Here is a 27,936-nt window from a genome sequence, read left to right as displayed (position 1 = left end):
TTTTTATTTAATAGCTGACTGAATCAGTTTTAGCCAAAAGGACCAAAAAGTCCCGCTGAAGCACCCTATCTTTACAGTCATTGTAGAGCCAAGTTGAAGTAATGCACTGCTTCCTGTAAAGTGGGAGGGTTGTTTGTTTTTTGATTTTTAACCTCTGCAAATGTGGCTCCATGGGTGCTGAGCACCCATTAATTTTTTTGTTTTTTGGTGGGTGCTTGAGCCCTGGAGTGGCACATGTGAGTGTACCTACTAATTTGTATGCAGATAGTGGCACTGCTCTCATTTTTGTTACTCAAACCTGTGCTCAGCTGTTCACACTGTAAGGCTCTTATGCAGTAAATGAGCCCCTTTTCTCCAAGAGTGACCTGATATATTTCATGGTGCTACTAGCACAGCACTAACAGTGGTTGAAATGGACTATTCAATATTACATGCTCTTGCATGTCGGGCAAATTTCAGGTTGTCCAATAAGCCTGCTTTATGTGGCTTTAGACAAAGGGTGGGCAGTTATTTTGGGTGGAGGGCTGCTAACGAGTTTTGGTGGTGTCAAGGGCCTTGATGGGTGACCTGCCCCCTGGTCTCCATCTTGTGATTGGAAGTCCTTCCTCCTAACCCCTGACCTTTGCCATCAGAAGTCTCTCCCTTTGCCCAGGAAGTACTCTGTTTTGTGGGGGAGGAGGGGTTGCTTGTATATTGTATGGAGGAAGGGGGGGGAGATGTGATGTGTGGCATGTTGGTGGACATGGTTGAAGTGTGGAGGTATGAGACTGGATTTATATGTAGGTATGATGGGGTGTGGGGGTGTATGTGGGTACGGTAGGGGTGGGAGTGTGGGATGTGTATGGGAGTATAGGTGGGCTATATGCGTATGGTGGGGTGTTTGGGACAGTGAGTGAGTGTGTGGGTATGGTGTGGGTGGGTTGGGTGTGTGCATGTGGGGGACTTCTTCCCTCCACCCATTCTTTGAGGCAACTGAACCCAGCCCCTCCACAGGTAGAGAAAGGGTCAGGATGACCGGCACTGCCTGCTTAGCTTGCAGTGCACTGCAGAGGGCAGGAAAGCAACTGCCACCAGCGGGCAGCAAGAGAAGCCCCTAGGAGAAGGACAGGTGGGGAGAGTGAGCCTGGCATCGTTGGCTGTCTTGATCTCTCCCACACCTGCCTCACAGAGCTGCAGCCAAGCCTATGCTGGCTCTTGCAGCTGCTGCTCCCACCCTGCCTGCCTGGCAGGGCTTTGTGAGCAGCTGAGCTCCTTCATGCCCTCCTTCCATCCACACACTCCCCCACCCAGCCATGGACAAGCAGGACCAAAGCAAGCTGCAGGCGGAGCCCACCCTGCTCCCCTCATGCTGCAGCTTCCCCCTCCCTACCTGCTGCCCAGAGCACCGCAGCAGGGACAGGAGGAAGAAGAGGAATTGCTGGAGGCAGGGGGAACCCAGCAGTTCCCTATGCAGTGGCAGCAGCAGTCCTGCCCAGAAGTTGTGCCCACTGGCTGGGGCTGGCGCCCTTCATCAAGGGAGGGTTGGGAGTACAGCAACTACTGCCCCAGGTGGGAATGGGCAGGACTTGCCCACAGGCAGAGCCCAGCAAGGGCAGCCGCTGGCAGGGCTAGATGCAAGTAATTGCTGGGTACCTACCTACAGGCCGGATCCAATCAGTTGGTGAGCCACATTTGGCCTGCTGGCCATATTTTACCCACCCCTGATTTAGGCTGTAACTGTGCTTCTCTTCAAGGTTGCAGCTCTTCAAAGTATGCTCCGTCTTACTATTATGTGATGCCAAAGGAGAACTCTATATCTGAGTGCAGGAGCCTGGATCTCGAGTGTCATGAAAAAGTGAAGGTGCCAGCAGCTATGCCCACAGATTCTAGCACACCTATTTCTAATGGCAAGTTGTATTTTGTTAAGATTATGGACATGGTTAATAAAATGGTACATGGTTAAAGTGGAAACTTTTTAAAGTGGGAAGCAGTCTTTAATCTAATCAAATTTCTTCTTCTCCTTGCTGTGATCTCTCACTCTTCATAGCCACATAAATCCAAGGCTACAGTAAAATTTTTAAAGTGGAATTTTTATTGTAGCATCTAATAAAGTGTTAAACATGCAAAATAAACAAGAAAATCTTGTAATATAAATAATGAATGTCTGAAGGGGGAACAGATTCTAGCTTACCACTTTTTTTAAAAAAACAGTTCAGCTTAAATTACTACTGATTTAAACAAGAGTAGGATTTCACTGTTTTGTTTTTTTTTCCACATAGCGGTCAGTGAAGGTGAAGAATCCTTGTACAAGTTAACTTCTGGTTTTATAAAAGACAGGGCAGGATAGCACTTTAGAGATTAACTAGTTCAGAAAGACGCAAGCTTTTGTCAGCAACAACCTGTTTAGTCAAATGCAAACTGTCATCTACAAAAGTTTTTATGCCTCTCTGAACCAGTTAATCTCCTAAAGGCTGGGGACAGAAATTACACACACACAAATTGAAATAAGTGATCAGAAACTGGTTCATATCTGTAACACAACAGAAGTTCAGAGCATATAAAGCACTTTCAAAATGGCTGAAACTGGTATAAGATAAACCTGGATGGATGTAGTATCAGACTTAACTGGTTTAGGTTAAATCAGTTTATTGAATCTGGAACTTTATTGTTCCAGAGTCCCTCCAGATTTGAAGTTAATTCACAGCCCCCCAGCATCCCAGAATGCCTTGAATCTCCTCTACAAACCGCTCCTAAGCAGGTTAGCTTTGGCCCAAGCTCTTTGTGCCAGGTGAGCAGGAAGGCGCTCCCTGGCTTTTAGCCTGGACCATTGCAGGCATGCGGCTGCATTTCCAGGATTGAAAGTGAATGTTCACTTGCTTATTGGTTCACTGTACACAGCTTTAACCTGCAAAGATTGAATCAATTCAGCTTTGGGCTTTTGGACTGTCTGCACTCGGCAAGGCAGGGTAATGTCTTGGCTGTCACCTTGACTTCAGATCAACACAGCTAACTACCTCTCTCTAGTTTATAGTTTCATTTTACAATCTGGAAAGTGTCCAGTAGGTAGACTTTTAGGGCTTGCACAACTTTCTTTTACAAAACCACCTTCGCCACAAGTTTTTCTGTCTCATTGTTTTGTACGCATCCATGCTTAAATAAATCTTTGTCTCAGATTCTTATCTTGGCTGTGAACTATTCATGTCAGACAGCACTCTATAAAACAGAAGCTAGCCATTCTCTGACATTTCATATATACCAAACTTAGCTTAAGAATTCTCCCCATATAAGTGTCTGTAGCTGATAACGTTTAAATAATGCAATTACATCATTATGATTTTATTGCTTTTAAATCTAATAACAGGCACTTCACTTGGTGAGAACAAGTATTTGCTGCAGTCTATCCAGATACACACACATTAAAATACTTGGATTCGGTTTGAATACTTGAATTCTTTTGTTAGTTTCTTTGTCTATCCAGGAAGATGAGGATGCAAGACTTAATAAATAAATACATTGGAAAATGTTTTTGGGTCACTCTTCTATAATTCTGTATTTTAGCTTTATCAAAAAGAAGGCCTCGCAGAAGGAACAGATGGTCCTTGGGTAGTATAACAAAGAGGAGGAGGATTTCTCAATTCAATAAAGAGAACAAAATTCCAGAAGAGGAGGTGGAGGAAATTCCAAGTGATGGAGAAGAATTTTTGGAGAATTCTGCTTCTAGTATGGATCAGACTGAAGTTGTAGTCATCCATGATCCTTTGGAAGAAGGAGAAATTGCTCTTCAAGAACGGCAGACAAATTGTTGTGAAAATAAATCTGAGATAGAAAATAGAGGGGAGAAAAACAGCTGTGACAAGGCTAAGCATGTCTCTGAAAAGGAGGCCAGTAATACTTCAATGTGTTTAGAACTGAGAAAGGATAGTGAAGGATGTAATGGAGAAATTCCCCATTCTCAAATAATAGAAAACTCTGGGGAGAGAGATTCCAATGGTAAGTGGAAGATCAGACCTAAAGATTCTAGGGGAACTTTAATGTTCATTTAGCTTCTCTTTCTATCGAAGAAGCCTGTGTTTCTATCTTAAGCTTTTTAATCTGAACATTCTTAATTTTATCCCATTACTTCCTTTTCACTGTCCTTTTTTTATTAGCTTAAATGCTCTTTCCTTAGTGCCGTGGTTGGCAACCCCTGGCACATGTGCCGAGGATGGCACACGAGGCCGTTTTCCTCGGCACGCATTGGGGCCAGAGCGGGGAAGCAGCTGTTTGCAGCCTCCTGGCTTCAGCCAGCCCCGGCTCTGGGTAGTTGCTGCCAGCCAGGAGCCTGGGCTGCTCCCAGCAGGTGGCCGGAAGGCTGCAAACAGCCCGGGTACCATAACTGGCAACAGCTACCCCAGAGCCTGGGCTGCCTACAGCTGGGAGGCTGCAAACAGCTGCTGCCTCCCTGGCCCCAGTGGGCACAGTGCCAGCACCTGTTGCCTTCCCAGAGCCCGGGGGCTAGGAGGCAGCAGCTGTTGGTAGCGTCATGGCTGCAAGCAGCCTGGGCTTCGTGGCTATCAGCAGCTGGGCCGGCTGCAGCCGGGAGGCTACAAACAGCCAGTGCCTCTTGGCCCCAGTTGCCTTCCAGCCCTGGACTCCAGGGAGGCAGCAGATGCTGGCAATGCTCCCTGCTGTGCTGCCCTCCTGCGCCACTTCTGCAGAGTAGCATATGAAACCCAGCACAGCAGGACACAGCAGGGAATGCAGAAAGCTGCCTGTCACTCTGAGCTCCCCACTGCCCTGGCCACACTTCCCCTGCAGGCAGGGGCAGTAGCGAGGGGCGCAACCCTGTGTGCTGCCCATGCTGCTCCTGTGCACACAGGGGAAGTGTGACCTAGGCAGCGTGGAGCTTGCAGCAGCAGGCAGCTTCTCTGTGCTGCCTCTCCTGGCTGCACATGCTGTGCTCCCAGCCCTGCTGCCCTCCCCTGGGCCCTCCAGAATGCAGCATGTGTGACCCAGAGAGGCAGCTCACAGAGGGGCTGCACAGGGAAGTTGCCTGCTGGTGCAAGCTCCACGTTGCCCAACTCAGACTCCCCCTGTGTGCACGGGGGCAGCATGGGCAGCATGCAGGATTGTGCTCCTCACTGCTGCCCCTGCCTGCAGGGGAAGTGTGGCCAGTGGAGCTTAGAGCAGCAGGCAGCTTTTGTGCACCTTCTTGCTGTGCCCTGCTGTGGCAGGTTCCACATGTTGTTCTGCAGAAGCAGTGCAGGAGGGCAGCACAGCAGGGAGCATCATTGGTATCTACTGCCTACCTGGGGGCCGCAGCTGCGGCTGAGAGGGCTAGGGCTGGGGCCAGGGTGGGGAGGCAGCAGCTGTTTGGAGCCGGCCCACGTTCTGGGTAGCTGCTGATAGCCATGGGGCTTTGGCTGGGGGGCAGGGGCACGAGCAGGGCTGGGGAGCAGGGGCTTTAGGTGAAGGACAAGGGGCAGCAGGGCTGGGCTTTGGGTGGGGAGCAAGGGGGCACAAGCAAGCCATCCTGCCATTTATTGTCTGCCCTTGTTTTGTTTTTCTGGGATGCTGGCACTGCGGCACCTTCCAAGGTGGGCATTGTGGGTTTTTTGGCACTCCTGCCTGGTATATTTGGCTGAAAAGACAGGGAGAGCTTGATATAATGGGGTCTAACAAGTATAGTTTCTGCAAAGGAAAGCTGTCTCACAAACCTGCAAGAATTATTTTGAACATGTCAACATAGTGGATAGAACCACCAATTTACAGAGCTTAAAGAAGCTTTAAAAAGGATTTTGACTATCTCAGAAATGCTCTTGAAGAAACTAAGTGGTCATGGGGTGAGAGGCAAAGTATTAAGTAGACCAGAGTTTTCCAGCTTTTAAGTGGCTGGGGGTCCTGGGGTCATATACTGTATGTGCCCCTTCCCCTGTAACTCCTGTACTGCACTGCACTACACTGCACATCTCCCTGATGCACCAGGTGTCTCTACCCCTCCACCCTCCTGTTGCACCACATTTGTATCATCCTCTCAGATGCCCCCAACTGTGGACTTCCCCAGCACCGTGGGCTGCAACATCCCACCCCGTAGGAGGGAGAGGGAGCCCAGAGACTACAGCTGCTTCTGTGTCCTGGGCAATGGGGAGAACAGTGGCAAAGTGGGAGTCCAGGGGTTTTTCAACCCCTTGCAAGGCCACTTGTAACATGCAGGTGACTAGTTAGATAACCCTATGATGGATCACTAACTGGCTAAGAATTTTTTTTTCCAGGTCAAAAGATTAATAACGGGGTCTTAAAGGCTTTCTGTTCATTAATATGTGAACAAAAATGGGAATAATCTGGAATGGACAAATGGTGAAGTAGTTAAATATGCATGTGATAGTAGTTTAGGTTAGCTGGCCTCAGAAATGACTTGCAAATGACTTCAGGACATAACCAAGTTAAATGAATGGGCAGTGCAATTGCAAATGCAGTTGAATTATAAATGTAAACTTACAGCTCTCAGAGGATAGCTGCAGTCAAAAACGTGCACAAGATGTTAGAATGAAGAAGAAACAGGATTAGAGAATAACATGGAGATCAGTTGTGGAGTCTCAGCTAAATATAGTGTATGGCAGTGGCCCCTCTATCTGAAAAAGGATATTGCAAAATCATGAAAGGGTCTGAAACAGGCAGTAAAATAACAAAGACATGGGAAAAAAAACTCTTCAGATCAGAGAAATGATAGAAAAATATATTTAAGTTACCTTTTAATTAAAAATATATACATACCTTCTCTATACCATATGTCTCATACATCTCTCTGCCTCTCAGAAAGCAATGCATTATTTTTCACTACTACAGGATGGTTTTGGTGCCAAAAATAGCAAGGTTCACAGAGGGGAGTTTTATATGGATAAGAGTTATTCTAGTTAATACTGGCAATTTCTGGAAGAGGCATAATATCCCACTCTCCAGTGTAGTAAGATAACAGTTAATTGTCAGGGGCTCAGAAGAAAATGCCTCCAATGTAGAAAAAAATCCAGTGAGCAACATGGTTTCCATTTTAAATCGTCCATGACATTTTAAAGAGAGGTGATATTCAACAGAACCATATCATCCTTGGTTCATGATTTATTCCAGAAAAAAGGTGAAAACTTTTTTAAAACAGATTTTCCATCAATCTTTCATTTTAGATGTCTGCATACTTCACATGACTCGTGCTAGACGTTCTCAAGTAGAACAACAGCAGCTCATCAGCGTTGAGAAAGCTATGGAGATTCTCTCAGAGCCAGCTTCTCCATTTATTGTGGACTATGAAGATCTTAAAGTATGTCCCCTTCTAGTTTTTGAACACTGAAATAACCAATGCTTAATGGTAGTCATAAATTAAATGCACTAATAAATTGCTCTGTTATCGGTTACCATTTTGTGAGATTAACCCCCCCTTTACTGATCAAGTTGTTTTTGTTTTCTTGCCTGCTATTTCTTCTTCACATTAACTTGTAGAAAAGACTGCCCAGCTTTTTATTCACATTACATATAAAAATCTCCTAATTTTATATTGTTAATTAATAATATAATCTTTAACATCTTCAAAGTTTCTCTTGATATCAGGCTCCTAATAGGATAGATGTCAGTTTTGGTAATGATGGCTTAAGATTATAGTATAAGTTAACATCAAGCTCCAGTTATTAATTATAACACAAAGTTTGTCAGGAAAATGATACTTACTTAACTAAAATTCTTTCATTCTGATGTAATAGGATGGAGATTAGATTTCATAGACATTAGGGCTGGAAGGGACCTCGGGAGATCATCGAGTCCAGCCCCCTGCCCAAAGGGCAGGAAGTCAGCTGGGGTCATAGGATCCCAGCAAGATAAGCATCCAATTTACTCTTGAAGGTATTCAACCACCTCTGCTGGCAGACTGTTCCAGACCTTGGGGGCTCGGACAGTAAAGAAATTCTTCCTGAAACGGTCTTGCAGGAGTTTATGACCGTTTGACCTAGTCATCCCTTGGGGTGCTCTGGTGAACAAACGTTCCCCCAGATCCTGGTGGTCACCCTTGATAAACTTATAGGTGGCCATCAGATCACCCCTGAGCCTATGCTTTTCCAGGCTAAAGAGTCCCATGTCTCTCAGCCTATCATTGTAAGATCTGTTTTCCTGACCTCTGATCATGCGCGTGGCTCTCCTCTGGACTCTCTCAAGCTTCTCCACATCCTTTTTGAATTGTAACAGCTTTTGTACATCTTGAGGCTCTGATATCATTTGTGCATATGAAACAGTAACTTACTTTTTTTATGGACAGACTACATTTTTCAGAACTTTATTTGGACTGAAACATGAGATGAATCTCTTGAAGAGACAATGTTTCTTGCATTTCTTCACTGTTTCCCAGTATGTCACAGGCTCTCAGCTCTTTCTCTTGAGAAAGTCAGGGTAAATCCTGTTTTACCTTTACATGCCTAGCTGAGGCTTCTGTTGCCAGAGAGCTGCAGTATTTAGCACTTGGGCATAGTTTATATTCTATTTGCACAGGCACTTGCCTTGTACTTGCCTTTTGAGTGAGATTAAGTCTACAGATCATGTATCTTTGATCTTTTTCTGACCAATAGGGAAGAAATGGTGGAGGATGTGAAGGTGATGGGAAACTGAGATATTGATTGTTTCCTCCTATACTGAGCAAATGTGTTAGCCAGAAAAGAAAGACCAAAGCAGCTGTGGATCCCATGTTAAATAGCCAGGGTGAGCTCTTAACAGAAGATGGAGCTACTTAACAGCTAATAAGGGAACAAGCTGAGGGATGCAATAACAAAGAAACACTCAGAGCTTCTGATGTGTCTGAATGAAATCAAGTCAACAGGGCTTGATAAAGTTCATCCCTGGTTGCTGAAGGAACTGGCAGAGATCTCTGGGGCATTGGCAATAACAGAAGTTGTGGGAGACGGGCGAAATACCAGGGGTCTAGAAAAGGGCCACATAGTGGCATCGCTTTAAAAAAAAAAGGGGGGGGGGCAAGGAGGAGGACATGAGGAACTACAGACTGGTTAATCTCACTTTAGTATCTGGGAAGTTAGTGGAGAATATCATGAAGACATCCTTTTGCAAGTATCTGGGAGGAAAGGTTGTGAACACAGGCAGTCAACGTGGATTTACTAACTGCAAATCATGCAGTACAAACTTGATCTCTTTCTTTGACAAAGTAACTACTTGGGTGAATGAAGGGAATACTGCCGATGTAGCATACTTGAACTTCATCAGGTTTTTTGGCAAGGTCCCACACAACCTTCTCATAAACAAATTGGAGAAATGTGAGCTAGACAAAACTATTATAATGTGGACAGAGGTGCATATCAGATCCGCACTGATGAAAGGAAAATTAACATTATTGGCAATCAGCTTTTTTTGGCCAGCGTAGCCAACAATGTTGCCAATAAAGTGCTTCATGCATGCATGCAACCAGGAATGCAGCTTGGAGAGCATTGTCTGGCCAGTAAATCTGGGGAGAAGGGGTGTGGGTTGGGGGCAGATCAAGGCCCCCACAGTGAGAGAGGGAGTGGGGCAGGCGCTGCCCAGCTAGGGCAGGGAATACAACCCCAGAAGCAGGGCGGAGCCGTGGGCAGCTCTTCTGAGGGGTGGAGGGGAGTAAGGGTGGATCCCCGCCACTGTGCACACCTCCATGTACCCCCTTGGATTTGTGTGTAGGGTGAAGGCGGGCTACCTGCTGCAGGCTCAGAGCCAGGAGCTGCACCAGCTTTTTCCTGGCAGGGGGCTGGGCTGGGTCTGTACTTGGGGTGAGTGTCAGTAGTGCTGGGAGTGGGAAGGCTACAGGGTGGGCTACAGCCACCCCAGAATTCCCCATAGTCCATCCTTCCAGTGCCGACTCTGCCCTTGCCCTGCACACTAATCCAGGGGGGCACATGTCCCACATGCCTTCCCTAGAGATGAATGCGCAGCAGCAGGGAGCTTCCCCCTCCAGCCCCTGGACAAGCCACCCACAGCTCTGTCCTGCTCCCAGAGTTGCATTCACTGCCCTGACTGGGCAGCTCCTGCCCCTTCCCCAATCTCTCCCTCATCAGGGAGGGGGGCCTCCATCTGCCCCCCCCCCCCCCAAACTTACTGGCAGGAGGCTGCTCTCTACTCTGCCAGGCTGCATTCCTGTAAATTAGCTATCAGATCAGTAATGGCCCATACGGCTGGTTAATAATCTGCCATTGGTATCAGCCAAGAAAATTTTTATTGGTGTACCCCTAAATGTGGATAGACAATGAACTCAATAGCCACAAGCAAAGGGTAATTAGAAATGTATCCATGTCCCACAGGGGTCTGTCCTGTTCCCACTGCTGTTCAGTGTGTTTATTAGAATCATGGAATCATAGAAAGTTAGTGTTGGAAGGGACCTCAGAAGGTCATTTAGTCTAACCCCCTGCTCAAAGCAGGACCATCCCCAGCTAGGTATTAATGAATTGGATGCTGGAATAGAAAGTTTCTTGAGGAGATTTGCAAATAATGTGAAACTGGGAAGGATTGCAAACATGCTGGAGAACAGGAGCGCAATTCAAAAAAATCTTGACAAGTTGGAACGCTGGGCTAGAGTTAACAGAATGAAATTCAATGCTGAGGGATGCAAGCTGCTACATCTTGGGAAGAATAATCAAAAATATAAATACAAAATTGGTGAAATCCGTCTGGGTGGCAGCACTTAGGAGAAGGAGCTTAAGTCTTGGTGGATTTGCAATGTAAGTCTGCATTGCAGTTCAGCCACACAAGAGGTGAATGTAGTTTTGGGATCCATCAATTGAAGCATTAGGTGTAAGAAATGGGAGGTGATAATGCCTCTACTCAGCATTGGTCATGCTTCATCTAGAGCAGTGCTTCTCAAACTATCTGATGTGGCGGACTGGCAATTTTTTTTCCAGTGGGCTAGGAACCGGTGCCCGGTTCAGCTGGCAGCACCAACTGTGTGTAACAGCACTACACAAATGCGTGACTAGCTATTTCTTTCTCTTTCCTCACCTTGTACAATGTGACGTCACCTGGATTGTTGGAACGTACGAACTGTGGTGCTATGACATATCAGTGTTATGCTTCTGAAAATATCTTTCTTTCTTTCTTTCTTTCTTTCTTTCTTTCTTTCTTTCTTTCTTTCTTTCTTTCCTGGCAACTTATAGTTTCATAGTTTGTAGGGTCAGAAGGGACCTGAGCAGATCATCTAGTCCGACTCCCTGCAATGGCAGGAAAGAGTACTGGGGTCAAATGACCCCAGCTAGATGTTCATCTAACCTCCTCTTAAACACCCCCAGGGTAGGAGCCTGCACCACTTCTCTTGGAAGCTGGTTCCAGACTCTAGCCGCCCTGACTGTGAAGTAGCGCCTCCTGATATCTAACCTAAACCTACCCTCTGCCAGCTTGTGACCGTTATTCCTGGTCACTCCTGGCAGTGCTCGGGGAAACAGTGACTTCCCCAATGCCTGCTGATCCTCCCTGACTAGTTTATAACAGGCCACAAGATCCCCCCTCAGCCTTCTCTTTTGGAAGCTGAACAGGTTCAGGTCCCGCAGCCTGTCCTCATAGGGCCTGCCCTGTTGTCCCCCGATCATGCGAGTGGCCCTCCTCTGGACCCTCTCCATGCTGTCCACATCCCTCTTGAAGTGCGGCGCCCAGAACTGGACGCAGTACTCCAGCTGTGGCCTGACCAGTGCCGCATAGAGGGGGAGGATCACCTCCTTGGACCTGCTCGAGATGCATCTGTGGATGCAAGCCAAGGTGCGGTTGGCCTTCCTTACTGCCTCTCCACACTGCCGGCCCATGTTCATCTTGGAGTCAGTGATCACTCCCAGATCCCTTTCCGCCTCCGTGCTGACAAGAGGGGAGTTCCCCAACCTGTAGGTATGGTGCCGGTTGTTCCTCCCCAGGTGCATCACCTTGCACTTGTCTGTGTTGAAACCCATCCTATTCTCGTCCGCCCACCCTTGTAACCTGTCCAGGTCTGATTGTAGCCTGTTGCATCCTTCCAATGTTCCCACGTCCCCCCACATCTTAGTGTCATCAGCAAATTTGAACAGGGTGCTTTTTACCCCCTCGTCCAAATCACTGATGAAGATGTTGAACGGTGCAGGCCTGAGGACCGAGCCCTGCGGAACCCCACTGCCCACGTCCTTCCAGGTTGAGAAGGACCCATCTACTACCACCCTCTGGGTGCAGCCCTCCAGCCAGTTGACGACCCATTTGACTGTGGGTGTCTACACCACAGCTCCCCGGTTTCTTAATGAGAACAGGGTGAGAGACAGTGTCAAAAGCCTTCCGGAAGTCCAGGAAGACTATATCCACTGCTACCCCTGCGTCTAATGATCTGGTGATCTGATCGTAAAAGGCCACCAGGTTGGTCTGACAGGACCTGCCACTGATGAACCCATATTGGTTGCCCCTAAGCATGCAGTCTCCTGCTGGCCCCTTCTGGATGTGTGCCAGCATAATTTTTTCAAACAGCTTGCCTAGGATCAAGGTGAGACTAACCGGCCTATAGTTTCCCGGGTCTTTCTTCCTGCCTTTTTTGAAGATGGGGACCACGTTGGCCCTCTTCCAGTCCTCCAGTACCTCACCAGAACATCACGAGTGCTCGTAAAGTTGTGCCAGGGGACTTGCAATGACCTCGGCCAGTTCCTTTAGAACTCTAGGGTGGAGATCATCTGGGCCGGCTGACTTGAATACATCCAACCCCTCCAGAAGCTCCCTAACTAAATCCTCGCTAACCCGTGTCCCAGGTGTGCCTCCCCCGGGGCCTGAGAGGGGCCCAGCAGGGAGGTGGCTGTTTTGGTCCCTACTTAGGAAGACGGAGGCAAAGAAATCGTTAAATATTGCTGTGGGCCGGTGGCTGGTCTGCAGACCACCATTTTTGAGAAGCACTTATTTAGAGTATTATGGGTGGTTTTGGGCTCCACATTTTAAAAACGGATGTGCTGATATTGTAGAGGGTCTAGAGGCGGGTGACAAATGATGAAGGGCTTGGAAGGCAAGTGCCAGAAGGAGAGATTGAAGGAAATAGTCATGTTCAACTTACAGAAAAGGTGCTTAAAAGGGCACATGATAGCATCTTTCAAATACCTGGAAGGGCTGCCACAAAGTAGAAGTAAAACACCTTTTTTTCTCTTATTGCAGAGAGTAGCACATGGGTCAATGGCTTGAAGTTGCAGCGAAGTAGGTTTAGATTTAACAGTGAAGGAGTTTTTCCTGATGGCCAGAGTGAGGCAGTAGAATAGACTGCCTAGGGAAGTTGTGGACTCCCCATCACTGGAGGTCTTTAAGAAGAAGCTGGACAAGGATTGGTCTGGAATGATCTAGGTGTAGCTATGCCTATGCTCTGCTGTGGGCTTTGCTGGTTTCCACGTGGGACCAGGAAATAATTTTTCCCTTCCCGTTGCTACAGATAAGGGAGGAGGCTTTATCTTCCTCAAAAGCATTGGGTGTTGGCTGCAGCTGAAACTAGGGATTTTGACTTGGGTGTGCCAGTGCTCTTAAGACTAAAATCCAGAGGTTCCTGGCTAGATAGTCATGCCCCTCTGCCTAGTGCCAGACCGATATCCATATCCATAGTCCTGCTTTACCAGTGGTACAATAGGATTTTATATCTTGTGGTTGTGTGTCAGCATTGACTAGTTTTACTAATAGGTTAGATGGGGGTTATATGGGATGGTCTAGATAGGACTGGTCTTGCCTCTGGCAGGGGATTGGACTAGGTAACCTCCAGAGCTTCCATCCAGCCCTACTTTTTCTGTGCTTCTAAAAATATTCTCTGCCATACTCTGCATAGGTAAAGAACCACTACTTACTTATTTTTCCTTTTTTATCAGAAACTGCTGAGTATTGTCACGGAGAAAAGTAGAGGCTACCATATATTTCACTTGGAAAAACTGTATGCAATACTCAGCCAATGTATCTATCGACATCGCAGAGATCATGACAAGACCAAATTAATACAGGTAAAATGCTACTTTCTTGCCAAAAAAAAATAATGTTATAAAGTGTGTTCTGTTGTACAGTTGATACTTGTGCATTCATGCTGTAAAGATTCTTGTTTCATTCTCCCTAAACTACTGATGAGTGTTTTTGGTTTAGAGGACATGTCTATTTAATACCTTTATCCTGGCACAAAAAGAAAGCATGCAGCCATTAAAGGTGTTTCTGTGGCCGAGAACGACAGTACTTGCAACTAGGAAGCTTTCTCATGAGAAATTTTCTCATAAGCCTAAATAGCTGTACGCTTCTCTTGGGGTCCTAAGGACCCCAATATCCCATGCTCGCCTGCTCCCCTTCCCACCCTTCAGAGAGAGGGGAAAAACTCGCCCTCTGATAGTCCACCCAACAATGAGCTGCCAGGGAGCCCTTTGGGGACCCTTGTGTTTGAAGGCAGTGGCAACTTTTTCCAGTGCGTAAATACTTGGGGAAGAGTCCCCAGGCTGTTCTTATGGCAGTGCCACTGCCCCCTCCCTTGCACAACTGCAGGTCACTCCAGGAAGGGGAGCAAAGTTGGAGGGACTCCAAGCCCCAGTACCTCTAGCTTCCACTTTCTACACAGAACTGGGATGACCCTGAGTTGTGTAATGAGTTGGGGTGGAGGGCACCATCCCCTTTGTCCCTGAGGTGGGTCAAGCTGCAGAGGAATTTCCCCTGAATTGCTAAGGGGAGAAGAGCAGGGTCTTTCTCCTGTGACTGGAACTGTACTGGGAGCCCCAGGACATTTCAAAGTATAGTGCCTCTGCCTCCTTGCTCCATGAACATCTTGGGGTCACCCTGGAGCTGTGCAGTATGTGGGGTGGGCGGGGAGCATCCTTCTATGGCTTCAACCATCCTAGGAGCCCTGGTTGGCTGGAGCCATGGAGCCTCTGCTTCCTGCCCCTGCTCAGAACTAGGCAGGGGCGAGGTCAGAAGCAGCAGAGCTGGACTGGGGAAGGGTCAAGCTGCAGGAAACCCCCTCACTCCTGGCACAGACCCTAGAAGCAAAGGGATTTCCCCAAAGCTCAGCCCATCCTTGCTTGAGCTATGCTGCCCCCAGTCCCTGCACAGACTAGGCTGACCCCAACTTTTGCATGAGTTGAGTTGATTTCCTTGCAGACCTAGAACAGATCAAGCTGCACTACCTCCATCTTCAGTCTGTGCAAGGTGCTGAGCTGTTTCCCCAGGAGGATTCAAGCTGTAGTGGCTGTCTCCTGCCCCATGCACAGGAGTGGTGGTAGGGGAGGCAGAGGAGCTACAACTTGAACCATCCTGGAGTTCCTGGAACAACTCCAGCTATAGAAGAATGCTCCTTCCACCCCCATCCAGGAGGAGCTCCTTTACAGCTTGAGCCATGAGGGGGCACAGGGCACCAGCCATAGGGAAATGCTCTCTAGTCTTTGCGGACTGGTATTACCCTGGAGTTGTGCTAGGAGCTAGGGGGGCATTGCCCTGCAGCTCGATTTCCTCCTAGGGCCAATGGGTCAAGCTTTTCTGCCTCTTTCAGCTGTTCGTTGGAAAACCTGCTCCTTTTCCTGGCAGAGTAGAGGGCAAGCTGTCAATCATTGGGCTCCCCTAAGGCTGTGGGGGAGGAGACTGACTAGTATCCCTGTCCTTTAGCCCTAACCTGTTTTTCCACCACTAACAGTTCCTTAGCACTGGAAATGAATGCTTGTCCATAGCCACCGCTACTTTCAGAGTTGGCGTGATTTTTTTTGGTAGCTTCAATAGAAAAAAGCATTCAGTAGATTTTTGGTAGTTCAGTAGAAACAGATCTGTTCTTCTTATTCAGTCAAAATCTCACCTGCATCATTTTCAGAAGAGTTGAGCTGTTAGGGCATGCACACACAGGTCTCAAAGCCACCTTTTGGGCAAAAAGAAGTATGTGAAAAAGATGCTTTTGGTGTGTCCCTTCTCTCTGCCTGCTGCTGCTGCCAGTTATGCCAGCTTTCTCCTGCAGGGTGAGGTTTTCCCCTGTGTGGAAAGGGAGAACCAACTCTAGTTTGAATCAGGAGGCAGAGTATCGGGGTATAGTGCAGTGTAATTGTTTCAGGTTTAAGTAGTTTCCTGGCTTCCTGCTACCTTGCTTTCCCTGAAAGAGCCACACTGACTCTTCATCTACCTCCTCCTCACTTTGGGTATGTAAGGATGTGCATGAAACTAGGGGAACTAAAGGACAAGCACAGAAGGCTTTAGTGCCTTAATGCTAAAATGCTGAATGTGAATGTGTGTAGAAAGGCTTGTATGTCCCAAGCAGCTAAATACACAACTCCACAGCAAGACATCTGGAGATGAGTGGCATCTGATTTTCTTTATTATTGTTATTTGAGCGTGTGTTTGTATTAAATACATACAACTACTAGTAATTATTTACAAATACTGTTTTTAAATTGCTTTAAAATAGAAAACAAACAGGATTCCCAGCAGTTTCCACTCACGATTCTTGATGTGTTTTTCTTTTTCAGGAAATGAAGAAAGAAATTGCACTCTTTGGTCAGTCTCAGTTATGTGATCTGTAGTTTTCTTGATTTCTAATATTTTATTATAATATTATGCTTTTTGCCACCTGTGCATTCAATGCAAGTAATTATACATATATAAATATAAAAAATATGTTGAGACAAGATGAAGTCTTTAAACTACTTGTTTTTACTGTATGATCTTGGGTGATTAAATAGTAAAATAGAACAGCAGTGCATTTGAACTATTGAGATCATTCTACCCAGCTGTCTCTTCAGGATGTGTGCCTTTTAAGAGCTGCTTTTTTTTCTTGCGACTGTTATCAGTGCCTTGTTACTACAGCTTTGTACATCTTTCAGGTACTCCACAGTGCCTCTTTTGAAACCAAGAAGTTTGGGAACTCAATAAACTTTGTAAACTTTCTTAACTTTTTAGAATATATTTGTATTTTGAGACTATCTATGTTGTTCTAAATATTGTATATTACATAAAGGCTTTAAAAATGTGCAAAAATAAATTCTACAGAAATTCTATGCAGTTGAGCAGAATTTTATTTCCCTGCTGGCGGGGTGTCTGCAACTTCTTGAGTAGCTTTCACAGTTGTTGCCTTCATGGAGACTTTAGACAAGTGCATATATTTCTGAGATAAAAAGGTTGAGTATTTTCAGTATGAATTATCTTTACTCAACTGTTCTAAAAGGCCAACTTGATTACACACAAGAATGGAAAGTTTCAGCTCCAAAAGATTGCACTTATCAGTGCTATAAGCAACTGAAAATTGAAACAATTAACTATAAACCAACTAAAGTAGCAGCTAAATTAATTTTGTAGTGAATCAGACAGAAATTACGTTTTTGTCTTCTACAGATTGAGTACATTGTTTGAGATGAATACAAACATCTACATGGATACTAAGGAAGGTTCCACTGGCTGAAAAGTAGAGCAAGATACTGCTGACAATATATTGTTGGAAACAAGCTTGTGCGTAAAAGGAGGAGAGAGAGATTGGATAACTACCATTCTTCTCTTTTTTTTTTTTAAATAAAACAAAACACTTGTATTTGCTTGAAGTTAGGCATTATGTAACTGATAAGTAGCATAGAGCCATATGCAGTAAGGAGCGAAGTACAGTTGTGTTTGAAAGCCAATGTATCCTTTCGGGAGTCTGACTGCATAATTCATGTGTGTTTAAGGGGGTGGTAGTGTTTTTTCCTTCCCCTCCAGTTTAGAGAGAGATCTGTTTTTAAGGGACAGTGGGGTTTGTTTTGGGGGGGGGGAGGGTTGGGGGGGGGGTTGATCTTTTGGGGTTTTTTTAAGCCATACATTTTTGTCACAGCTACCATTTGTTAAGCTTCTGCATGTTGCTTGATTTTAAAGTTGCGTCATACCTGATTTCTTTCTTCAATACTCTAACCTCAGGATATTTCAGTCTTAATTCAAGCCTGAAAAGCAGGCATGTCATTCTTCAACCATTTTAAAGTAACAACCTCATTCAAATCCTTTTTTATTCTTTGGTATCAAGTTTCTGGCAAAAATGGACACATAAGAGGAAGAAATAAAAACTAAGGATGTGTGGTGCACCTAATTCTCTATTCTTCACTGTTCAATGTTCCCAAGTCTGCTACTGTCACAGGTGTTGACAGGTATCATGGAGGTCACTACTGAAGTCTTGTTCCTTTATCAAGCTAAAAAAAATATTAGAAGTCCTATTTTGAAGGACCAAAAATGATAATACAATGGGAAACAAAAAGCTGGACAACAACAAGGAAAGGACTTGTGAAGCACAGTAAGAGTGTGTGTGGTTCAGAAGCATCTGTGTATGCTTTACAGCTGCTTTCTTCCTATATTACAACTGAGTTAAGGCCTTCCTCCTGTATAACTGGAGGTGGTCCAGTGATGTTGCAGCTCCAAGACTAAGTCTTGTGCTTCAGCTCAGGCTTTTGTAAAGTTATGCATCTACCAAGCCAGGAACATGAGTGAGTAGTCTGAGGTTCTCGGTGAGCACATCTACATGTGCCCCTGACTGCACAGTGCCCACGGTACTGCACAGTCCCAGTGGTGCACAGATTATTTTCAATTCTACTGTGCAGTAGTGGCAGCATCATGGTTAGAGTTTACTGATGCTATGTTGCCATAGTGACCAGCTATGTTGTAGCATCTCATGTAGATGTGCCCAGTGGGTGCCAGCTTGGCATTCTTGCAAGCTCCTTCAGTCTTCCAGTAACCTATTTCTACAATTACATCTATACAAATACCTCTACCTGCTTGGTCCCTAAACCAGAACGAATAACGTTACCTCCCTTCTGTAAGCAACCAGAAGGCATGCCTATCCACAAAGGAGTATTTTAGGATGGCACAACAGGTTGCTGGAAGTCAACTCTGTATAGACATGTATAATTCCTATGGTAGCAAGCTTTGCAAGAGATTGGAGCACAACAGTCAGAGAGCATCCCAAAGTCTCAAACGTACATCTTTAATTTTCTTTGATCACTCTATAGTACGTTGGAACAAAATGTAGCCCAGATGGCACTTCAGAAGCCTCCATTACACCTGCAAAAAAGAGCATGAAGCAAGCATTAAAAAGCACTAGGCTTGGAGTGGAAGGGTATTTCAGCAAGGATTCTCTGTAAGCCTGGTGACCGTAGTCCACGTCAGATTTAGTCTGTAGACGAATTTAAAATTCAACCCCTTTAAAATAGGGAAGGAATTGCTGTTCCAAAATGTGCATCTGCTCTACAATGTGACTGCTGTATCTATGCTCCCACAGTGATACATGTCTAGCAAAGCTGTTTTAACTTCAACCCTGAATGGAGCAGTTAAAAATCTAGTGATTTAGCTGGTTTGCATTGCTAATAAGAGTAACAGTTGCTTTGCAACAGCTTATGATGTTTGGTACTTAGATGCTGGTATCATTGTTGCTTTTTCCTACACTGTGTGGGTGCACCTACACACATTCATTAATGCTCTGTAATTATGGTGCATTAACTTTAGCACCTGACTAAAGTTAATGTGCCATCATGGGCGCTACTATGCATTAGCACCAGCACATGCTTCTTAAGTGATGCTAATGTACAGTAGACTATTTCTACTGTGTATTAGCATGTGTTTTTCATGCCATGTTAATGTGCAGTAGAATTAATCCACTGTATCTCTAGCATCTTATGTAGATGTGCCCGCTGGTATTTGTAAATAAGGGAAAATCCAATTTTACAAGTTAGCAGTATAGGAAATTATGTACTAGAAACAATGTTATATAAAGGTTCCCCCTTAGAGGCTAGGGCCCCCAAAGCCCAGGTGTAGGGTCTGCTTCATTACCAAAAGAGAAAGATCTTTATAATTAGGTGCAAGAAGCCTTCCTTAAAAAAAAGTGCTAATAGATCTTAATAGTCCTGCATAAATAATGGGAGATGGCTTGCCCTAAGTTCCTGTGACCTCTTCATAAGTATCTTTACTCAGGAGAAAGGAGTGATTAATACCAATAATTGACTTGGCATATCATCCTGAGAAATGGAAAATAAATGCAGTAAAAATAATGAAAAGAGTTAAAATACATGAGAGGCTCATGCAGTTGCATGCACAGATAATTGCAAATTTAAATGCTAACTGGAGATTCCCAGGACATGAAGTAAAGGGGGGCCAAAACTGACTCCTATGAACCCTTTCTTTTATTTTTGGCTGCTTCATTCTTTTTAGCTATGCTGTTTCATCAGTGGATCAGGGAGAAGAAACCACAGTTAGCCCCTGGTTTGGGGGTTCTAGGCTATATATCAAATCCTCTTGGTTTCTTACTAGGTGACAGCTGCCAAATTCCACAGCTGACCCATTTATAGGAACAGAGAGAAGCTGCTAGCAGAAAAATAGCAAATAAGGAATGTGCCTATTCACCTCCTAAGAAATAACTTTTTTTGTAAAAACAACTCTTGCTGCCATCAGATCTACTTTTTCACTCTAAATAAAAAAAATCAGAGTTGGGCAAAGGCATAAGTAATTTAAAATAACGTCTGTAAGTTAGTGTTGGGTAATAGTTTACTGTTTACTCCCAGTTCCACAGATGAAGAATGTGTGGGTGTCTCTGGGCAGACCAGGTTCTTTGGGTAGATGTGATACTTTTTATTAGACCAACCAAATAGCTGAAAAATGTTCTTTGCAAGTTTTGCAGTACAAAAACCCTTTCTCTCATCAGGAGTGGGTTTTTTTTCTTCCTACATATCACCTTTAAGATCGTCTCCAGACCTTGATGACCCTGTGATGATCACACAAGGTATAGGTCCAGCTAGGTCAGGGTGGGCATGATGCAGCCCACCAAGCCATTCTATCCAGCCTGCAGGGCCCCTAAAAAATTTAGAAAATTATTTATCTGCCCCGGCTGCCTGCCATGCAGCCCTCGATGGCTTGCCAAAACTCAATAAGCGGCCCTCCACCCAAAATAATTGCCCACTCCAAGCTAGGTCCTAAACATTTTTTTCCCCTGAAGTGTTTATAAAGCACTTGTACTGCAGCTCGCTGCTCCTGCTTGCCAGCCAGAAACTGAAATGGCCGCATCTGCGTATTGCTGGGCTTTTGGTGGTAGCCGGTTGCTCTAAGGATGTGGGCAGACAAGGTTCTTTGAGTAGATGTGATCTTTTTATCAGACCAAATAAACAGGTGAGAAAATTGTTCTTTGCAAGCTTTTGGGCCCAGTTGCCTTTCTTCAGGTATCCAAAGTGTCTGCTGTCCTGAGACTCCAAGGAAGAGAGAAGGGAAAAGCGTGGCAGGGATCCAGGTTGTAGCTGTATCGCTGTAGAGGAAAAGGCAATCGGGACTGCTAGTAGAGATGGTATCTTTTATTTGACCAACAAGATTTTTACCAAAAAAGAAAAAAGGGTGGCAGGATTTCCTCTTTCCCCTCCCCACCCTTCCCTTACCGTTTGTTTCCCTAATTTCTCCCTCTTTCCATTCTCCCTCCAGACCCTTAGCGTCTCTCAGACCAGCAGACGCCTGGAGACGGGTGGCTGCGCCCGAAAGCTTGCCGAGAAGTTTTTCGCAGCTCAAGCGATCCCGCCTCCGCCCGAAGGACCGCACCTGCGTACCTGGACCCAGGAGCAGCGCGGGGGGCCGGGGGCGGCCCGGTGCGTTTCCCGCGCCCGCCGGGTGATCCCGCAGCTGGAGCGGGGCCGGCGCCGGGGCCGGCTCGGGCCAATCGCGGAGCAGCCGTGTGTTGTGCCCGCTTTACAAATGGTGGGAACCGGCTTCACAGGGAGGGGAGGAGGATGCTTTTGCACGGCCCAGCAGCTCCTCCCCTTGCACACACACACACACACACACACACGGGTGCTCCCCTCCTTCCCGGGCAGCAGCCAGCTGCGCATCCCAGGCGGGGGGGCGCCCAGCTGCCACCTGCGCGCGCCCGGGGGGGGATGCTTGCCCAGCGCTGCCCAAGTTCAAAGTTCACAGTTCACTTGCCCCCCTCCCAAAAAAAAGTGCAGTAGTTTTTGCAATGCAAGATGGCGACGAGGCAGTGAGAGGAGGAGGAGGCACAGACACAGCTGAGGGGGAGGCAGCGGCGCGGCGAGGTAGGGATGTGGCTCTTCCTGGCCGGCGGGGGGTCCCCTCCATCCCCTCCCCGCGGGCATCCCTCTCCTCCCACCGCTTCGCCCGCTGCGCCGTGTGCGGGCTCTCCCCTGCGCCGTGTGCTCTGCTCCCTGGAAATATGGAGGAAAGGTTTGGGGGAGGGAGGGTGCACAGCTCCCCTCCACTTCAGGATCAGTGCCTAGTCGTGGGGGAAGGCGCCGAAAAGAAAAGGCAGCCCAGCCCGGGGCAAGCGGGGCAGGGACAAGCCCCGGGCAGCGCCGCCCCCAGAGAGGGGCGAGGGGCTGCGCCTTCGCCCTCCCGGGCAGACAGCGGGGTTTGGAGGTGGGAGGGTTGCCCGTGTGTTTCTCCCCACCCTTCGCCTCCCTTTTGTTTGCCTGCAGCGGGTGAGCGGTGGTTGTTCCCCTCGCCGCGGTGCGGGGAAGGCCCTGCGTGTTGGGGGTGCTTCGGGGGTGCGGGGGCCTGGATTGGGGCGGGAGCAAAGCCCCGCTTGCAACTTTGAAAGGAAGGGCCCTGAGGTCCTCTCTCCAATTCAGATGATCCCTTTTTTTAAAAAAATGTTACGTCTCTTCAGGGGAAGCTGCCAACCCCTTAGTGTGAGGGGAGGAGGTTGTTTTTAAAGACTCGGGTCAAAAGTAGTGGTGGTGGGCTTTTTTTCTCCTCACCCCCACCTCCAGCTGCGAAGTGCGGAGCTGGGGTATGTCTCTGGTTCTCACAAACAGGATAGAGGAAAATGGGACTGGTCAGATGGGAAGAACTTTCTTTTGATTTGAGAGACCCAGTGTTTGATAGGGTGCAGGGCTTCCTCTTCTGAGGGCTTGACACTAACTTGTGGCCAAGGGATCAGGCAGTGGTAGATTTTAGAGCTTTCTTGCATCATCTTGATGCTCACCTCATTTTATTGTTTGAAGAGACTGGACACAGTGTTTGTGGGCAGAGTTTTTGAACATGTTGCTTTACTTTCTCTTCCCCCCGCCCTGCGGCAGATACCCAGGGCTGCGTGCTGCTGCTCCACTCTCCCCCGGATCAGGATGTACAGCACTGGAGAGCCAAAGCATCGCCCATAAAGCACATACTTGGAAAGGGCTCTGGGCCTCTGCCCCAGTCAGAACACCTGCAATAGTGAACACTAAGTGGTAGGTACCTGGACTTTCTCTCTGAGCTACTTTACCTTTCCAAGAGGGTGAATATTCACCTTGATGATGGAGCAATGAATGCCATTTAGAATAAAGCCATTTGGGGTATAAATGGTTTTGCAGGCAAAAATAAATGGCCACATTTTAAAGATAGTGGTAATATGCAGAGAGCATGTTGGAAGTATCGAGAGAGTATGTATCACTTTTATCGTTAAAATGAATTTCATTACAGGAGCTGTGAAATTAAATCTAAATGTAAATCTTCCTTTAAAGGGGTCAGGAAGAGGAATGTAAAAATCACACTGGTAGTGGAGATGCGTAGTTTGTTTTATTTAGAAGGATTCAACAGCATCTAAAATGGCAAAAAAATCTTTTTTTTTTTTTTAAAGCAGGCCAATAGACTAATAAAGCCAGAAGAATCTGTTATGCTCAGACATCTGACCTCCTGTATAACACAGGCCAGGGGACTTCCTTGAACTACAGTCTGTTTCAAAGATGGTGTCAAAGATATGGCCTACAGGCTGGATCTGGCCCGTGGAGCCACATCTGATCCCCATACAGGCCCCATGCAGAAATGGTCCCGGACCCTCCTCCCTTTCTCCCACCACGTCAGATCCAGCACCCATGATGTGTACTCTGGGTAGTCTGAGACTGCATCATGCCAGCAGCTGCTCCGATACTTGGGGTATCTGGCCCAGACTGGCTGAAGCAGGTCCAGCGCGCATATCGCACCCGATTCAGCCAGAGTGGGTGCCACATGCAGCACAGTCCCAGAACAGCCAAAGCAAGTGTCCGTGGGGCCAAATGGGTTTGACACCCCTGATCTATTGAAATGAACATGTGTCCTTGAGGGGGGGGAAAATACAGTCTTGATTTCTAAAGGTGCCATAACTTGTTGTAAGTTGTTCAGCGGTTAACTTTTCATAGATTTCATAGACATTAGGTCTGGAAAAGACCTCGTAAGATCATCGGGTCCAGCCCCCTGCCCTAAGGGCAGGAATTCGGCTAGGGTCAAAGGATCGCAGCAAGATAAGCATCCAAATGTTTCTTAAAAGTTTCCAGAGAAGGTGCTTGCACCGCCTCTGGGGATAGTCTGTTCCAGGCCTTGGGGGCTCAGACAGTAAAGAAGTTTTTGCTTGCGCCCTAAAACGGTCTTGCAGGAGTTTGTGACTGTTGGACCTTGTCATCCCTTGAGGCGCTCTGGTGAACAGACGTTCCCCCAGATCCTGATGCACACCCCTTATGAACTTATAGGCTGCCACCAGGTCACCCCTGAGCCTGCGCTTCTCCAGGCTGAGGAGTCCCATAGCTCGTCGCCTCTCTTCTTAAGGTCTGTTCTCTTGCTCTCTGATTATTTTCTCACTGTTAAGACATATTGGATGCTCATTTAGTTATGTCTGTGGTCTTTGTCTAACTCCAATTTCCATCTATTGGATCCTGTTTAACCTGTACTGCTGGACTGAAGAGTCATGTATTATCAGATGTTTATATTCCTCCGTAGGAGCTGTTGAAGTTGCTTATTAATCTTTTCATTCACAATAAATTGTGTTTTCCAGTCTTTTAATGATCTCATGACTGCTGAATCCTCTCCTCTTTTTCAATCTCTTTCTTCCATTGTAGACACTGGTCACCTTATGTCATTGGTGTTCTCACTGGCACCAAATCCATACGCAACATAACCTCCCTTTGCCTGCACTTTAATTCCTCTGCTGGTGTATCTGAGGACCATAAGTTACGGCACTGCAGAGTGGATTCATGTTCAACTTTCATGGGCCTCACTGGCAACGTTGTCATCAGTTTCTGCTTTCTAATTACATTCTGAGACCTCCTGGTTAGCCAGTTTTCAATCCATTTAAAATATGAATTTTGTATTTTTCTATTTCCTTAATTAAAACTTCATATAGCATCAAGTCAAAAGCCTTACAGAAATCAGTTACTTCAGTGCTCCTACTTTTACCAAACAAACTTACTGGTAATTTGGTCAAAATACTGTACTAGACACAGTACCATCTCTTCCATACACCCATGTTGGCTGACTTTAGTTATAATAGCCTTCTTTAATTCTTTATCAGTCAGGGCTTGTATTAGTCGTTCCATTATTGTGTTCAGGGTTAATGTCACATTCCCAGTCTTGTACTTTTTGGGCTTGCCCATTCACTATTTGAAAGTATTGCTCCAAGATTAGTTCTCCTCCAGTCCTCTCACATTTCCACAGTGTTCCAAGATCTATTGAAAAACAGCATTAATGGGCCAGAGAGTCTCTTTTAAAAACTCTGTGCAAGTTGTCCAGATTTTCTGGTTTTAACGCATCCTTTAGTAGCTGCTCTTCAAAATCCTCCTTAATTGCTTTTGGACTACAGAGGATTTCATCATATGATATGTATACCTCATCTGGATTTTGTCCAACCACGGAACAGAAACACTTACTGAGTATTTATTCTCCCTTTTCTGTTCTTTAATTGAAATGTCAATCTAGCTGTCAGTACTTTAAAACAAAAGTTTTCCTCTTCCTTGGCTCCTTCTGTTTCTTTTGTCATATTTTTGCAGTTCCTAGTTTTTGCCTTATATTTGCTACTATTGACTTCCCATTTCTTCCATTCATTTTATTTGTTTCTAGTTTGTTTGTTTTTTAAATAAAATGTTTATAGTTGTATTCACCTCTAAACTAGGTTGCATCTGTAAGCAGTGTGGCCTTCTTTGTGGCTTAAGGGGCACTTAGTGAAATGTTCTTAAACAATTGTTGGTTATCATTAATATTTTTAATTCTTTCCCCTGACTGGTTAGACTCATAATTATTTTAAAGCTGTGTGAAATTGGCTTTTTTAAAGTACCAGGCCATATTATGTGCACCTGTGTATTCCTGGTTAAGACTTTACATTTGATATGTGCAAACAGAATAATCAAGTCATGATCACTTGTATTCAAGCCACAGCTATTTTTTTTTCTTTGATCAATTCATCGTTATCTGTCGAGGTGAGGTTCTATCATAGAATTCCCTCCTGTTGGGTACAAGACTTCTGTGTTATAAAATTGTCATCTATAATTTTTTAGAAATTCTGTGAGTTGTTTAGTTACCAACAGTCTGAGACTTCTGCCATATATCACTCAGCTTGAAGTTCCCCTTGATAACACTGCTTTTTTTCCTATGAATTGTAGATAACCTGTTTCTTAAGCAGCTATCTTGTTCTCTAATGTATTTTGGTGGTCTGTGGCAGACATGATGTGCTTCATCTATTATGAAGCTGATCCAAAAGCATTCAGGATCATTTACTTTCAAGTTGTCAGTGGGCACATCTGCATGTGCCCCTACGGTGCCGTTGTTCCTGTGCTGTGCCGGCGGCATACAGTTATTTTTAGCTGCTGCGTCTGTCTAGTGACGTGCTATAGCAAGGGAGCACATTGCTACAGCGATGTAGCTGCAGTACCATGGTTTGTGCCCACTAATGCTACGTCACTGTAGCGCATTGCTACAGCAATGTAGCGTCTCGTGTAGACTCACCTAGTGACTTGGAAACAGGTAATGTCATTTTGATGCAGAAGTCCACTCCTTATCTTCTGTCCATTCAGCCTGTCCAAAATAGCTTATAACCATTGATTATTTTTTTTAACATTGCAGTCAGTAGAATCTTGCCCATTAGGTTTCAGTAATATCTACTATATTGAATTTATGTTCATAAATGAGCAATTCCACTTCCTTTTGCTTTTAGCCAGGCTCCTAACATTAGCACGTAAGCAATTAAATAATTTCTTCTCTTCATATCCTGTCCTTAGGCTTGCTCCCCTTCTTCTGAACAGAAAATCACCTGAATTTGCAGGCCTCCTTTCCCCACAGAAGCTGGATTAATGCTGTCAAACCCCAAATTCTACACCCTGTCAAGCCAAACAACCTTGTATCTTCTGTTTTCCTTTGTTCATGAGATTAGGAAAAGTCTCCGAGAAGTTCATTTGGATGTTACTCTACTGTAAGCTTCCTGAAGTGGCCTGTAAAGCTCAGAGGTATCCCATGGTATGGTGTCATTGCATCAATATATGCACCACCAGCATCAGATGCTTATGCATCAACTTCAGAAGCTTATCCAATCTACTGATGTCCCATGTCTTGGCTTTGGGGACTCAGGACACCATCCAGGTTGCTGTCAGGTTCCTTATATATGTTGGGCTGAACAGCCACCTGCTGGTGTATGCCATACACCTCTCTGTTCCATTTGACCAGCTGGATCTCCAGAGATTGTCTTCCACCATTTTAGATCTCTGGATTATTGGAAAATTTTCACCAACTGAATTTGACTAAAAACTAGTAAAATCCAATTAAACAGTTTAGCTTTATGGAGGCAGGGACTGATGTGTGAGGTACGGCACTCCCAGCATTTGTTAGAAATACAACAGCATCACACTATCTTGTGGGAACCAGAAGGCTACTCACCAACAAAAGGGGAACCAAACTGCTTAGGTGGGGAGAAGTGGCAAAAAGAAGTATTCTATGAAAGTGTATTATATAACCCTGTATATCTTTTCATTCTCTCAGGTGGGATTGGTGATACAGGGAAAGGCTTTTTTTTATATTAATTTAGTTTTGCCAACACATCTCTCTTTCAAATTTGACCTCCAATTGTTGAATGTGCCTGTCCAAAATGTGAAGCAATAGAACTAAATCTTACACTCTTTACCAGTCAGGTTTCCCTTGGAGATTCTTCTCACCTATTTTTTATGTTGAAATAAAATGTAAAAAGGACTGCAGCATGGCTGAGAGCAGCACTGAGTACACTACGTTTCACCTCAAAAAAACCTGACTTCTGATGAATTTATACAATATCAGTAAAAGTGTTTGGTTTAA

General features: G+C 45.7%; 2 protein-coding genes across 6 annotated transcripts in view; both read left to right on the top strand.

Moving 5' to 3' along the window:
- ATAD2 (ATPase family AAA domain containing 2) overlaps positions 1-16,931 on the top strand; it is a 57,390-nt gene extending 40,459 nt beyond the window's left edge. The window contains exons 24-28 of the mRNA XM_090040586.1: positions 1,734-1,886; positions 3,538-3,969; positions 7,137-7,270; positions 13,797-13,925; positions 16,404-16,931. Coding sequence (XP_089896712.1) covers positions 1,734-1,886; positions 3,538-3,969; positions 7,137-7,270; positions 13,797-13,925; positions 16,404-16,457 — 902 coding nt within the window. The 3' untranslated portion in view covers positions 16,458-16,931. The remainder of the gene's footprint in view (positions 1-1,733; positions 1,887-3,537; positions 3,970-7,136; positions 7,271-13,796; positions 13,926-16,403) is intronic.
- Positions 16,932-21,716: 4,785 nt separating this feature from the next.
- Positions 21,717-27,936, top strand: part of ZHX1 (zinc fingers and homeoboxes 1) — a 42,496-nt gene continuing 36,276 nt past the window's right edge. For 2 of the 5 annotated variants that reach the window (XR_016441494.1, XM_090040587.1), the window contains exons 1-2: positions 21,717-21,950; positions 22,953-23,102. The gene's annotated coding sequence lies outside the window, so the exon portion shown is untranslated. The other 3 variants (XM_090040589.1, XM_090040591.1, XM_090040588.1) reach the window with 3 other exon arrangements.

Source organism: Crocodylus siamensis, chromosome 3 (genome assembly GCF_052110815.1).
Source record: "Crocodylus siamensis isolate JL-2025a chromosome 3, ASM5211081v1, whole genome shotgun sequence".
Classification (NCBI taxonomy): domain Eukaryota; kingdom Metazoa; phylum Chordata; order Crocodylia; family Crocodylidae; genus Crocodylus; species Crocodylus siamensis.
The sequence above is the reverse complement of the archived record's forward strand: the minus strand, read 5'-3'. Positions and strand labels throughout refer to the sequence as shown.